Genomic DNA, 16,175 nt, shown 5'->3' with positions numbered 1-16,175 from the left:
CCATGTCGGATGAGCTGGGATTTTCATTGGGAATTTTTTTGTGTGTGTGAGTGAGAGATACTCGCTCCCTGTCTGCTTTTGGTAAATTACATTTTTGTCCGGCTGAATAAGGGATTGTTCCAAAATACATCCCCTCCCTTTTTGTATTTAAAGTGTTAGTTTTGTACATTAAAGGAGATCACATGTTCACACTTGCACAATTCAACATGTCTGAAAAGGAGAACTATTTACTTATCTCAGCAGTGGTTTAAATGTTAATTGTTCTTATATTATGCACCGAGTTAAAAATGTGTCACACTAATATTGTTTGTATATACCAGTAAGATGAGTTTGTACATTTAGTACAGGTGTAACACTGTAATGAATAAGATGCATGTATAATAACTAATAAGTGATCAATTTAAGGAAAATGATATCAAGACACTGTTTTCTTCTTCCTCCCTCCATATAATTTTGTTTCAAAGCACTGTTTGGAAATTCTTGTCCCAACCACTTCACGGTTTGCTTTCTTAATGCCTGTGGAAATTCCAGTGTTGAGAAATGATTAACCATTTTTATACATGTAAGGCTATCATGTCACAAGGTTCTGCAGAAGAAATGAGGAACTGGTGCCATCATAGCAAGTTTTTGACACTTATTGCTGGAAAAGGTTGCATGTCGGGCGTGGGATCTACTGTTTTTTATGCTTTTACATAATTGAGCTTGTTTTTGATTATTTTGCAGATAACGGGCTAAGAAGATGGCAACCATGCTACAGGAGATGAAGGAGATTGGCTCGCACGCTATAGATATCTATGACTACCTCGTGGCGGGAATTGGTTAGTCAATGTTTTTTTTTAAATTGTTTTTAATTGAATAACCAAATGCAGGAAGGTGATGATTAGTGCAATGTTTCATTGTGATCCAAACAATCAAATCATTGATCTTAACATCCACTTCATTAAAAGTGACTGACGGATTAATTGTCAATTCACTATGCGCCGCATCAAAAATGGGTTTTCCTCTCTCCGCGGTGTAATCACAATATAGTAACAGTAACAATATGGCTGTGTAAAGAAATAAACAATATATATATACCATTTTTTTTAATGTAAAAAAGGTGCATAAGTAAATAAAGTGTGCAATATGTGAGGAAAGTCAACTGCCAATTTGCAAAAATGAGGTTGAAGATTGATTTAACATTACTTACAGTGCAAGTTGCCAACAAATGTAACCGTTTGTAGAATAATGAATTCATGTCACTTTTATTGGGGGATTGTTTTAATTAAAAGCAAATTGGCATTAAATCAAATGCTGTTAACCTTTTGAGGCCCCTTGAAAATTAACACTTTATACCATGAGGTTCCCCATTATGAATATTTAAAATATAATTGAGTGTTTTGATTAACTCATAAATTATGTAATTTTATAATTTACATTACAATTGTGGGCTCTGAACCGAGGATGTCGTTGTGGCTTGTGCAGCCCTTTGAGACACTTGTGATTTAGGGCTATATAAATAAACATTGATTGATTGACAATTACAATTTACAAAATTGGCATAAAAAAAACCCTCCGTAGTAAAAAGTTACTGCGTTTTGAAACGATTGAGGCAAAACGGATTGTACGACTCGACTACATCCAATATGCAATATGTGAGGAAGAAACAATTGTCAATGTGGAAAGATATGAGGTTGAAAATTGACCTACAGTGCAAATTGCCAACAAATGTAACCGTTCATTGTATAATGTATTCATGTCACTTTTTTGGAGTTTAAAAAAAAATACTTTTATTTTTTTTTTATCAAATTGGCATTAAATAATCAAAAATGCTGTTAACCTTTTGAGGCCATTTGAAAATTAACACTTTATACCCTTAGGTCCCCCTTTATTAATATTTAAAATGATTTGTGATTTGATAAATGTATAAATTTAGTTTTATAATTTGCATTTAATGTTGGGATGAAAAAAAAAAAGGCGATTGAGGCAAAATGGAGTGTACGACTCGATGACATCCAGCAGAGGCGTTGTTACGTCTCAACTAGTAAAGAAGACAGTCTATTTAGGCTAGCAAGCTTCTCAAATTGTTTTCTTTTTTAATCTCGAATGATTCACAAGCCTCCAGCTAGGTGGCAGCTCTGCTCAAATTAATCAACAGGCTCAACCAGAAAATATGGCCCCATTTGTTGCAGTTTACCTGACACACGAAACGTGACAAATGTGGGGGGGTTCACTATCCACTTTAGCTGCCAAACAACAGTTGAGTGTTGAGTATCTTAAAATGTGTTCTGTGGCGATTCCAACTTTGACCACAGCGTCAGTTGCTATGTAGAGTGCTGCTTTCCATAATTTTCAGCAGACTGCATTGCAAAATTATTAACCACCCACCTTCCTCTCGCGCCAGATCCACCCAGGAATGGGGCACAATTAATCCTTTCCCTACTGTACATACATAACTCGTCAGTTTACCGGTAATGAGGATACAAATAAATATTGTCAGGTTCTCCATAGGATTTCGATTCAGGGGGTGTGCGAACATTTTTTGTGTCTTTGAGGGGGCGGTACACAAAATAATTAAGAACCATTGAACTACGTGTAAGACATGTAGTACACAGACTTTGATCCTGTACTTGAATTATTTAAGGTATATTACATTATACTATTTGTATTTACATATAAATTCCCCAAAGTTTTATAATCATCTGACCAGCACTTCTATGGTAAGGCGACAATACACAAGTCTTCAGCTTGTGGGTGCTGGTGCTAGCAACTCAAGAATGATTTGTACCCATAAATAAAAAGATAAATATTGGTAGGTTCCAAATTATATTTCAATTTAGGGGGGGGGGGGGTCGTAAAAAAGACGAATTGAGAAGCGCTGGGCTAGCGTAATTCTGCACAGAACAACACTTGCATTGAAACAGAAACTCAGAACACTCCTAGCGAGTCTCCCAGATATTATATAGAATCCCTTCACTGGCTTCCTGTTCCACTCAGGATTGAATACAAAGTCTCCCTACTAACCCACCAGTGCCTCCATGGAAATGCCCCCCCTCTACCTCAAAGAACTACTCACCCCCAAATCCTCCACACGACACCTCCGCTCCGGACAGGCTAACCTCCTCCAACCTCAGAGGACAAAGCTACGAAGAATGGGAGACCGGGCTTTCTGCTCCGCCGCTCCCTGTCTGTGGAACGCACTCCCTGACCACCTGAGGGCACCACAGACTGTAAATGCTTTTAAAAAAGGCTTAAAAACCCTTATTTTTAAAAAAGCCTTTTTTTTAGATATTTGCATAGTAGTTCTAGCTATTTGGCTGTTCTAGTTTTTTATTTTTTATTATCTTTAAAAAGATAAAAATACTCTTTAGCACTGTGAGGTTGTTCACTCAATGTAAAGTGCTTTTTACAAATAAAATATATTATTATTATTATTATATTGTTTGTGAGGAAGTATAGAGAAATGGAGGGTCCCGATACAACTTTTTCACTTGCGATATGATATGATATTGGAGCCTTGAGTAATAGTCAAAACCGATATTTTGATACGATACAGTATCAGTACAAAATATGTCTTAATATAATTTTCTAGAATATTACAGTTTAATATTAGAAAATGTTTGATCAAGTGAAATGACTCAAACAGAACAATGGTAGGAAGCAAAAACACTAGCCTATTTATTATTAACTGTCTGGGATGGACTAACGCTGACTTTAAGTTGAAGTGGAGTAGTAAATCTTAGTGATGTGCGGGATTGATACTGCCGATACCAGAGATTTATACCCTAATATCGATTCTCAAATCAACATTTTGAAACTTTAGTTATTTGAGATCATGTATATGTTTAATGGGGCGGTATAGCTCGGTTGGTAGAGTGGCCGTGCCAGCAACTTGAGGGTTCCAGGTTCGATCCCCGCTTCTGCCATCCTAGTCACTGCCGTTGTGTCCTTGGGCAAGACACTTTACCCACCTGCTCCCAGTGCCACCCACACTGGTTTAAATGTAACTTAGATATTGGGTTTCACTATGTAAAAGAGCTTTGAGTCACTAGAGAAAAGCGCTATATAAATATAATTCACTTAACAAGAACACAGTGTAAAGTAACTTAATCATTGAGATCTTGTCTTAATGAAACACGATTCTTTTTCTTACGCCTAGGTAAGTAGGTAATGCGCAAACACAGCAGTACACCGTGCTGTGCGCAGTCATTCAGTCTGTCATTTGTTTAAGATAATTGTTGGCAATTACAATAAGTCACTCATTATTATAAAATAGCAACAAGATTATGCATCCTAGTATTGTAAGCTAATTGGAGACACTTCTTACAGAGTTGAATATAAAGAAGATAACGCATTAAGTGCATTTGTTTTTCTTGAAATACACTTCTTTTAAATTTCACCAGACACGTTAGGTGTATATGCACAAAGTACCTGATCGGTATCGCCGATACCAGCCTGAATTTTACGCAGAATGGATCGGAAAGAAAATCTGTGGTATTGCACATTACTAGTAATTGTAACCACAATAATAGACAGAGTTAAATCATGATGCGGACACGTTTTACTGGATGCTTTCTAATAAGGTTCTGCCTTGGAGGCTTGGTGTCTGTAAAAAAATATGCAGCTATAATTATTGGATACGTGTTTATATTGACAAATATTTTAGACTGCAATATCTTTCATATGTCTAGCTTGTGTGCTAAGCTGTTTGTAGCTGTGAGGTCCTAGTAACCTATAGTCTACCATGTTTACCTTTTTGTAAATTACTTTATTAAAATACAACCAAAGACTAACTTTGTGTGCTTATTGGATGTTAACTCGTTCTGTTGATATCAATGCCCATCCCTAAACTGGTCTACTCCTCCTGCAGATCATCGACTGAAGGTTTATCCGCTGATGCAGAGCCCCATTCCCATGACTGTAATTTTGCTGTGCTACCTGTTCTTTGTACTGTACCTGGGCCCTCGCATCATGGCCCATCGCAAGCCCTTCCATCTCAAGGAAGCCATGATAGTCTATAACTTTTTGCTAGTGGCACTGTCCATATACATTGTCTATGAGGTGAGTCTGCTTCCGGCTGCAATTTAGCCTTCCATAAAAACCTGCCCAACCTTTTAATTGATTTGATTATTTAGTTCTTGATGTCCGGCTGGGCCACGACGTATACTTGGCGATGTGACGCAATCGACGTGTCGGACAGCCCTCAAGCAATAAGAGTAAGTTGCTGCTTTATTGCCATTGCTAGTGACCTTGAGTGGGAATTACATTTAGATTTATACCACAAAACATCAATCACACCATAATATTTTGGGCAAACCATACATTGAGATGTATACATAACTGAACAAGGTAAAACACAAACACTAGGGAAATTTAGTATCAGAAATGTAAAGGTTTTTTTTCCTTACGGACATACACATGTATATGTACATGTATAACACACAGAAAAGAAACCATGGATTTGGTTTAAACCAGCTTTTTAAAACGCATACAAAAACCTTACTAAGGTTTTTGACTTCTTAAAGATCGGATTAACCTATTTAGATTTAAAAAATGTCTAAAGAAAACCAGTTTTGTTTTTTGTTTTTTACAAAAGAGTGCCAACATATTCAATATAAATTGGCTATATCATTAATTTTGAAAATCCTTTAGCCTGTCATTATTCCAATTATTTACTTAAATATGATTATATGTCTGCCAAACACACACAGATAATTATCATTGGAGAATAGGAATAATAATACATCATTGTAATAATTATATTATTATTAATGCATCCTGGGAGTTAAGTCTCCCAGTCTTTTAAAAACTAGTGATGCCTCTGTTTCAATATTTAATCAAGGGTCTTTGAACGCATCACAGTTATGCGCAATGAGATAAAAACGTGAAACTTGCACATAACTTTCTCCTAAACTGCCTCCAATAGATTTATTAATATTTTTACATTTTCGTCTCATTTCCTCACCCTTGTTCCAAAATGTTGGTGCTGTGTGTGAATGCTTAAAGATTAGTTTTGATGTTGTTACGACGTCTGTGTTGAGTGAAGTGTGAGAAGCTAGTTATGCTGTTATACAGGTGGAACAAACCATTTCATATTTTTGATAGACATTCTATATTAGATTCATTCTAACTTATTGTTTAACTTTCACGGCTACATTGATATTCTTGTCAAAATAAAAACAACTTCAAACTTTACAAAAAAAATACAACGTCAAGTGACTACAGCCTCTTTTCCACTGCACTACGACTGTATGTAAAAGACACTGACTGCCGTAAATGCTCCAATTTAAAGCCTCTGTTCAATTAACCACAGTCTCCTATAGTTGTCGAGAGCATGGTCTACAGCTATGGCTGTAGGCAACCTCCGGATGCGTTTTTTAAAATTTACTCCACAAGATGGCAGTAGCTGCATTTTGAAGTACGATGAGTTGGTGTTCAGCAGCTTTATCCACCTCTGCATGCGCTGAAGAAGCGTGTTACATTTGTCTCACTGTTGTTTACAATGGACTCATCAGCCCTTTTAATTGCTGACTGGACAATTTGTTCCGTAGCACTATCACAATATTGGTTCTGTTGCTGCTGTGGCGATATACTTGTTAATAAATTGACCATTTAGTCAATTTTGCTCTCTACTCTCTCATGCACTCCAAATCATTATTAAAGTTTGGGAAATGTCAACCTTTCTTTAATTATTGCCTGCTTTTAGTTATTATTCTGTCGTCTTTGCAGCATAGGGAAATAAAAGCTTTATTAAGAGCCTGTACAGTATTCCTGATTAATGTTTAATAGTAGGGATGTCCGATAGTAGCTTTTTTGCCGATATCCGATATTCCGATATTGTCCAACTCTTAATTACCGATACCGATATCAACCGATACCGATATATACAGTCGTGGAATTAACACATTATTATGCCTAATTTGGACAACCAGGTATGGTGAAGATAAGATCCTTTTTTAAAAATTAATAAAATAAAATAGGATAAATATATTAAAAACATTTTCTTGAATAAAAAAGAAAGTAAAACAATATAAAAACAGTTACATAGAAACTAGTAATTAATGAAAATGAGTAAAATTAACTGTTAAAGGTTAATACTATTAGTGGACCAGCAGCACGCACAATCATGTGTGCTTACGGACTGTATCCCTTGCAGACTGTATTGATATATATTGATATATAATGTAGGAACCAGAATATTAATAACAGAAAGAAACAACACTTTTGTGTGAATGAGTGTAAATGGGGGAGGGAGGTTTTTTGGTTAGTGCACTAATTGTAAGTGTATCTTGTGTTTTTTATGTTGATTTAATTTTTTTTAAAAAGATACCGATAATAAAAAAAACGATACCGATCATTTCCAATATTACATTTTAAAACATTTATCGGCCGATATTATCGGACATCTCTATTTAATGGTTTTCTCTCTCTGTGTCCTTCAGATGGTCCAAGTGGCTTGGCTGTTCTGGTTCTCCAAGATCATTGAGCTCATGGACACTGTAAGTCGTTAAATCGGAGAATGCCTGGTAGGATATGGTACATCGTGACATGCAGTCATTTCTAGATTTTACAAATATTTTTATATTTTTTTTCATGCTAGATTTTCTTCGTATTGAGGAAAAAGAGCGGCCAGATCACCTTCTTGCACATCTTCCACCACTCCTTCATGCCTTGGACCTGGTGGTGGGGAGTCGGCTACGCTCCTGGTGAGTTACATTGTCCCGCATCTGGCCGAGTGATATCTCTTTGAGGACCCCATTCTCCCGTTTTAAGCTTAAGTATTTTTTGTCACGCACGTTTCTATTATTCAAATTCTCCCATTCAGATTCTGGACACGCCCAGGAGAGACACGCTTATGGCGCCAGAACAGTTCCAAAATCCTTGCGTGTAAAAACACACTCTGCGTCTACCTGCAGACTCATTTTACGCTCGCACGCTTCATCTCTGCCCGGGCGCGCCGTCTTTTTGCTCGCACGCGTACACGCGACCCCGAAAGGGATAAGCGGTAGAAAATGGATGGATGCTTGCTACATTCTTGCTGATTGTGTGTTTAATAAAGTTAATAAAGCGATTGTTGATCACCTCCTTTTTATAACATCTGATAGACGCAGTTTCTATTAATGAGTAGCATAGTTTAATCATGGCCTGACGGTCCAGCCGAGATCAAGAGATACTTAATTTTGACCTGCTCAGTGGCCTTGTGGTTAGTGTCCGCCCTGAGATTGGAAGGTCGTGAGTTCAAACCCCGGCTGAGTCATACCAAAGACTATAAAAATGGGACCCATTGCCTTTGGAATTGGGGGTTAAATCACCAAATTCCGGCTGCCGCTGCTCACTGCTCCCCTCACCTCCCATGGGGATGGGTCAAATGGAGAGGATAATTTCACCACACCTAGTGTGTGTGTGACTATCGTTTGGACTTTAACTTTAATTTGTAATTGTGAGCAAATAGTACGAAATTAAGCTGGCTGAAAATAAAATAGACAATAAGCTAACATACACACAACTTCAGAGAGACTAAAAGAACAATTGTTCATGTGCAAACTTTCAATGCATTTCATCTGTCCAGTAATTGTTCGCATGCATATTTTAGAAACTGTGTGTGTGTGTGTGTGTGTGTGTGTGTGTGTGTGTGTGTGTGTGTGTGTGTGTGTGTGTGTGTGTGTGTGTGTGTGTGTGTGTGTGTGTGTGTGTGTGTGTGTGTGTGTGGGAGGGCGAGGGATATGGAGGGAGGGGGTGCAGTGGGAGTCAAGGGCGTTATGGAGCCCACAGCCTTGGGGAGAAGCTGTTCTTTCTTTAGTCTGTTTGTCCGTGTTTTAACGGACGGTATCTCTTCCCCGAGGGCAGAGGTGTGAACATGTTGTGGCCTGAGTGTGTGCTGTGTTGTCTCTAATTATGCTGATGCTCTTGGCGTTCAGGGTTCTGCACCGAACGATGTCCAAACGCAGCCGATTTTCGCGGTCACCTTGCGTGTAATGCCGCGGTCGCGCCCTTTTTTTCTCTTCCACTTCGGCAAAGACAAAGCAGCCAAACAACGTGCATTTTGATAATTAATTTAGAGTGAAATCATGGTCGATTTTTCCTCATCTCAATGGCTGCTTGCAGGTGTCTCCAGTTGAAGTGATCAGAATATATACATACACTCATGCATATAATCACGTTTCATCAAACATATGTTAGCGTTGTTGCTCTAGGGCAGTGGTTCTTAACCTGGGTTCGATCAAACCCTAGGGGTTCGGTGAGTCGGGCTCAGGGGTTCGGCGGAGGTCAAGACACACCCGACTCATCGTGTAAATAAAAACTTCTCCCTATCGATGTATTTGGGATACGGCAACAGCTGACTGATTTGCAGGTGTGTTAATTTGTTGTGAGTTTATGCACTGTGTTGGTTTTGTTGTTTGAACAAGGTGATGTTCATGCACGGTTCATTTTGTGCACCAGTAAAAAAAACAAGGTAACACTTTAGTATGGGGAACATATTCACCATTAATTAGTTGCTCATTAACATGCAATTTAGTAACATATTGGTTCTTAACTAGTCATTATTAAGTACTTATTAACAGTGTTGGGTTAGTTCCTGAAAACCAGTAACTAGTTACAATTACTAGTTACTTTATTTCAAAAGTAACTCAGTTACTAACTCAGTTACTTACACCAAAAAGTAATGCGTTACTGTGAAAAGTAACTTTAGTTACTTCTTTTTCCCCCCCTTTTTTTAAGGCTCCCATTAATGCCCTTTTAGCCTTCATTTCAGTACTGTTATTGCACTGGAGAATAATACAATCTGTTGATCAACTTGACATGCATTTGCATCACTGAACTCAGAAAGCAATGTGGTCTACATACAACACACAAACAATGTGGTCTACATACAACACACAAAGACAAAGATATGTTTCAAAGGGCCAATTTATTTCAGGCCAGAAAAAATTGACAAAACTATTTTAAATAGCTGCAACATAATGGCACTTTAACTTGAACTCTAAGTAGATAGGATCTTTGATCCAAGACACAACTTACATTTAACTAAAATGTTATTTTCTTTGTGCTCGACAAAAGAAAAGTATTGAGAATGTCTCCATGTTAAAAAACTCGACTTCTGGCTTCGCCATGATGTCTTGTTAGTTGTTATGAGAGTAGCGTATGTGTGTGTGTGTGTGTGGCCCTTTAAGATATGACAGCATGAGAGGTGAGTGACGTCAGTGAGTGAGTGGGCGAGAGAGGTGAGGGAGCGGCGACAGTGAGTGCGTGTAGGTGCTCTAGCTTGGTGGATGGCTGCGTGCAATAAAGTCACAAAGTTGCAACAAACCGCCGGGCTCGTCATTCACCCTCAGCTGTAAAGACCCTCTTCCGGGTAAAGTGAAGGTTGTTAGACCCGAAGTACGGCTCTGGAGGAACGTCTCCCCTGCGGGGAGGCGTGCTTTCTGTGGGTGGGGGAAAGCACGCCTCTTCTTTTCCACCGGAGCGCTCCAATAAAACACACTCAGATCTTCAGTTTCTAGCCGATACTACATAAAAGTAACGTAAAATAACGCAGTAACGCATCATGCAGTAACGGTAACTGAGTTACTGTATATAAAAAAATAACGCGTTAGATTACTAGTTACCGCCGAAACTAACGGCGTTACAGTAACGCGTTACTTAGTAACGCGTTAGTCCCAACACTGCTTATTAATGCCTTATTCAGCATGGCCTTATTATAACCCTAACCCTCTAACCCTGGTCCTAACCCTAACCAAATAACTCTAAATTAAGTCTTTGTTACTTATATGTTCCCCTCGTGTCCAAAAAACTCTAAATTAAGTCTTTGTTACTTAGAATCTGTTCCTCTAGTGTCCAAAAAACTCTAAATTAAGTCTGTTACTTAGAATATGTTCCTCTAGTGTCCAAAAAACTCTAGATTAAGTCTGTTACTTAGAATATGTTCCCCATACTAAAGTCTTACCAAAAACATATAACTTTGTCTTGAATTTGACATTTTTATTTTTTATTTTTCACTAAAGAAGAGTTTGGTGAATGCGCATATGAAACTGGTGGGGTTCGGTACCTCCAACAAGGTTAAGAACCACTGCCCTAGGGGAAACTGGGTAACAAATGGCACACTGACAAAGCTTAACCTATTGTTACTATAACAATCTACAAGGTTAATACAGTCTGCTTCTCTTTCTTCCCCTCCATTTGTCTGCTTTCTTTTGTATTTCAAGTTATCATTACATATACGTATTGTTGCATTTGAACAATTGTATTGTTGATAATAGAGGTAATTATTCATTATCAATAGTACTATTTCTATTGGTATTTGTATAGCTCCATTTGTAGTGTAATAATGTTCATTGTCATTTCTGTATTATTTATTTCACTAACTGCTTCTTTGTTATCACTTTTACCATCATATTTGTACATGTCCTATTTGCTGATGTTGTTGTTGTTATTGTCTCTCTGTCTTATCCTCCTCTTGTCCCCACAATTTCCCCCTCTCTCTTCCCTTTTTTGCACCAAATAGTAATATAAATCCATTTAATAAAGTCAAATACAAATAAGGCAACAAGAGAAGTATCCCACACTTCTCTTTTGTAAAGTACATTTGTACAGCCGATATGGGCATCTACATCAACTATATGTTTTGCCTGAGTAGCTGGACAGGACAAAAAAAAATAGATTTGTTTTCTTTTTCCTTTTATTATTTGTGGTGTACACTGCATCCAAACTTCCAGTGCAATATAATGTTTCACCTTCCAGGGGCGCTGGGCCTTAACTTAAGCACATGGGAGACTTGGACCTTGGACGTGTCCTGTTAATAATATTGCTTTACTTCACGTCAGACACGAAATGTTACTTTGAACAGCATCACTCAATAACTTTACGGTAATGTCTTGGCGAATTTACCAAGGAAATTATAAAACTGCAACAATACAAAAGAAAAATGCCATTGTAAGCTAATAATGCTAACACCTATAAATGTGTTAGCATATTAGCAAATGCTAACAACACTAGCTTAGATACATTACGATAGCACGTACACATATGCATGAAAACACTCCTACAAACATCACGCACGGGATGGTTTAGCAAGTGTAAACAGTTTTAGTTATATTGTAAAACTCACAAACGTTGCTTGGAGCGACGAAGGAAAAATCCATACGAGTAGAAACGCTATGAACGGCGAGAAGACGGAACAGCTCTTCTACTTCCAGTTGAACGAACTAAATGAAAGGATACGGCAGCACCTGCAGTGAACGAACATTAACACACCTTTTCTGTGTTTTTGCTTGTTTTTTTTAACTACCGTATTTTTCGGAGTATAAGTCGCACCGGCCGAAAATGCATAATAAAGAAGGAAAAAAACATATACAGTAAGTCGCACTGGAGTATAAGTCGCCTTTTTGGGGGAAATTTATTTGATAAAACCCAACACCAAGAATAGACATTTGAAAGGCAATTTAAAATAAAGAATAGTGAACAACAGGCTGAATAAGTGTACGTTATATGAGGCATAAATAACCAACTGAGAACGTGCCTGGTATGTTAACGTAACATATTATGGTACGAGTCATTCAAATAACTATAACATATAGAACATGCTATACGTTTACCAAACAATCTGTCACTCCTAATCGCTAAATCCCATGAAATCTTATACGTCTAGTCTCTTACGTGAATGAGCTAAATAATATTTTACGGTAATGTGTTAATAATTTCACACATAAGTCGCTCCTGAGTATAAGTCGCACCCCTCCGGCCAAACTATGAAAAAAACTGCGACTTATAGTGGTAAAAATACGGTATTTGCATTATGGCTGTCAGCAACAACAAAAAAAATCCATAAATTAGTCACACCGTTTTATAAGACGCAGGGTTCAAAGCACAGGAAAAGTAGCGGTTTGTAGTCCAGAATTACGGTACTTGATAAATGAAACTTCTGCCGTGTTTTTAATGAATACTTGGTCTTTTAATGTTGAGCCAAGTGTTTTCTAAGGTGTTTTTTGGTGAAAAATGATGGGCATTTATTAGGGCTGCGAATCTTTGGGTGTTACACGATTCGATTCAATATCGATTCTTGGGGTCACGATTCGATTCAACGCAATTCTCGATTCAAAAACGATATTTTCCCGATTCAAAACGATTCTCTATTCATTCAATACATAGGATTTCAGCAGGATCTACCCCAGTCTGCTGACATGCAAGCAGAGTAGTAGATTTTTGTAAAAAGCTTTTATAATTGTAAAGGACAATGTTTTATCAACTGATTGCAATAATGTAAATTTGTTTTAACTATTAAATGAACCAAAAATATGACTTATTTTATCTTTGTGAAAATATTGGACACAGTGTGTTGTCAAGCTTATGAGATGCGATGCAAGTGTAAGCCACTGTGACACTATTGTTCGTTTTTTTATTTTTTTATTTTTAATCAATGTCTAATGATAATGTCAATGAGGGATTTTTAATCACTGCTATGTTGAAATTGTAACTAATATTGATACTGTTGTTGATAATATTAATTTTTGTTTCACTACTTTTGGTTTGTTCTGTGTCGTGTTTGTGTCTCCTCAATTGCTCTGTTTATTGCAGTTGTTGCAGAGTGTTGCTGGGTTGGGTTTGGTTTTGGAATTGGATTGCATTGTTATGGTAATGCTGTGTATTGTTTTGTTGGATTGATTAATTAAAAAAAATAAAAAAGTTTTTAAATTAAATAAATGTAAAAAATCGATTTAAAAAAAAAGAAAGAAAAAAGAATCGATTCTGAATCGCACAACGTGAGAATCGCAATTCGAATCTATTTTTTCCCACACCCCTAGCATTTATTGAATGATTTTCAAGTGTAAATCCATAAAGTAGACTCACATGGTTGTCCATCTTTGCTTCCAGGTGGAATGGGTTCCTTCCACGCCATGGTCAACTCATCCGTCCACATCGTCATGTACTTCTACTACGGCCTCGCCGCCGCCGGGCCTCGCTTCCAGAAGTTCCTGTGGTGGAAGAAATACATGACAGCCATTCAACTCGTACGTCTGCGGCCACTTGCGGTCCTCTACTTGCTCACAAACGTTTGACGAGTCTCTCGCCAACAGATCCAGTTCGTCCTGGTGTCCCTCCACGCCACCCAGTATTACTTCATGGACCGCTGCGACTACCAGTTCCCGCTCTTCATCCACTTGGTGTGGATTTACGGCACCTTCTTCTTCATGCTCTTCTCCAACTTCTGGGTGCAGGCGTACGTGAAGGGCAAGCGGCTGCCCAAGCAGGGCGTCCAGCCGTGTCCCAACGGCGCGGCCGGCGTCTATGCCAACGGCAAGCACCGCGAGAACGGCGTCAAGCACGGCACCTGCAACGGCTCGGCTCACCACGAAAACGGCAGCGCGCTCACGGGCAAGATGAAGAAGGCCTAGGACGCCGGTGAAGAAACGGCCAAAAAGTATGACCTGGTCAACATGTCCAAACTACCAAAGAGCATTTTGGCGGTTTCTTATTTTTTTTGGCTTATAGTTTAGAATGGCAAAACGTGGAGAGAGAGAACGCGATTGATGACTTCCACGGTGGGGGTTCCACCTTGTGGTTGGTTAGGGTGTCTCTCCAGAGTTCTGGAGAAGCATCTATTAAACACGATGTATGAAGGGAAGATGTTTAATGGTTAATCTTCACTGGTGTTGCAAACATCGAGTATCACACTGGCACACACGCTTACTCACTACTTATGACCCCTCCCCCACCCATGACATAATGTACAGAATACTTGTTTTGTAAATAGTTTTACAACAAAACTAATTGTATTGGTATGCTTTATCATTTCTAAATTGTCACGTTGTCTATTTAAAAGATAATAAAATGCCAATAAAAGCTCTTTTAAATTATCTTCTACACATTGCGTTCGTGCGTGTGCGTGTATTTCTACCCTTCTTGAGTCAACAACAAAAAGTACTTTCCATATGAAGACCGGTGAACAACCTAGCACCAAAATCATGGTCCCAATACGGAAAACCGTTGCATTTAATGGAGAGCCAAATACTAGAGTCCGTGAACATTGCTCCAAAGTCAGGATTTTTTGTTGATTTAATGTGCATACAACATATGAAATAAGTGTGTGTAAAAATTTGAAGTGCTCCCCCTCTGGCCAACATATGTAATACGTGTGTGTAAGCAATTGAAATGCGCCCCCTTTGGCCAAAATGTATTTAAAAAATTAAATATGTATATAGGGTCATACTGTAATAACGAAGTAAATAATGAAGATTAAAAACCAATCAAACAATTTAAAAAAATAGACTAAAAGCTTACCTTTTTATATTTGCATAGTATGCGTGTGTGTGTGTATATATATATATATATATATATATATATATATATATATATACCCAAGCGTGTAGTGCGGGTGAACTGGGAACGTTTGGAGGAGTCCTCTGTCCGGAAGGACTTCAACTCACACCTCCGGCGGGACTTCTCTGCCATCCCTGTGGAGGTTGGGGACATTGAACAGGAATGGGCAATGTTCAAAGCCTCTATTGCTAAAGCTGCAGATGCGAGCTGTGGCCAGAAGGTCTTAGGTGCCTCAAGGGGCGGTAACCCTCGAACACCCTGGTGGACAGTGGTGGTCAGGGAAGCCGTCCGACTGAAGAAGGAGTCCTACCGGGGTATGTTATCCCAGGGGACTCCGGAGGCAGTTGCAAGGTACCGGCGGGCCCGAAGGGCAGCGGCCGTGGCTGTGGACGAGGCTAAGCAGAGGGTGTGGGAGCAGTTCGGGGAATCCATGGAGAAGGACTATCGGGCGGCACCAAAGCTGTTCTGGAAGACCATACGGCACCTCAGGAGGGGGAAGCAGGGAACCATCCAAGCTGTGTACGGCAAGGATGGGACTTTGCTGACTTCAAGTGAGGAAGTCGTGGGGCGTTGGAAAGAGCACTTTGAGGAACTCCTGAACCCAAATACATCAGACACACCCTCCCTGATAGGAGCAGGGCCTGAGGATGATGGGGGATCGACGTTGATCTCTCGGAGTGAAGTCACTGAGGTAGTTAGACAACTCCACAGTGGCAAAGCTCCGGGGGTTGACGAGATCCGTCCAGAAATGCTGAAGGCTCTGGGTGTTGATGGGCTGTCTTGGTTGATACGCCTTTTCAACATTGCGTGGAAGTCTGGGACAGTGCCGAGGGAGTGGCAGACTGGGGTGGTGGTTCCCCTTTTCAAAAAGGGGGACCAGA

General features: G+C 39.0%; 1 protein-coding gene across 3 annotated transcripts in view; it reads left to right on the top strand.

The window, feature by feature from the left end:
* The window catches only part of LOC133644478 (elongation of very long chain fatty acids protein 1-like), a 62,702-nt gene extending 47,871 nt beyond the window's left edge, over positions 1-14,831 (top strand). For all 3 annotated transcript variants that reach the window (XM_062038985.1, XM_062038987.1, XM_062038986.1), the window contains exons 2-8: positions 724-818; positions 4,850-5,040; positions 5,115-5,195; positions 7,422-7,478; positions 7,580-7,685; positions 13,849-13,985; positions 14,052-14,831. In XM_062038985.1, coding sequence (XP_061894969.1) covers positions 740-818; positions 4,850-5,040; positions 5,115-5,195; positions 7,422-7,478; positions 7,580-7,685; positions 13,849-13,985; positions 14,052-14,369 — 969 coding nt within the window. In that variant the 5' untranslated portion in view covers positions 724-739 and the 3' untranslated portion in view covers positions 14,370-14,831. The remainder of the gene's footprint in view (positions 1-723; positions 819-4,849; positions 5,041-5,114; positions 5,196-7,421; positions 7,479-7,579; positions 7,686-13,848; positions 13,986-14,051) is intronic.
* The last annotated feature ends 1,344 nt before the right edge of the window (positions 14,832-16,175 follow it).

Source organism: Entelurus aequoreus, linkage group LG27 (assembly GCF_033978785.1).
Source record: "Entelurus aequoreus isolate RoL-2023_Sb linkage group LG27, RoL_Eaeq_v1.1, whole genome shotgun sequence".
In the NCBI taxonomy this organism is placed as follows: domain Eukaryota; kingdom Metazoa; phylum Chordata; class Actinopteri; order Syngnathiformes; family Syngnathidae; genus Entelurus; species Entelurus aequoreus.
Note: the sequence above shows the minus strand (reverse complement) of the source record. Positions and strands in the feature narration are given on the sequence as shown.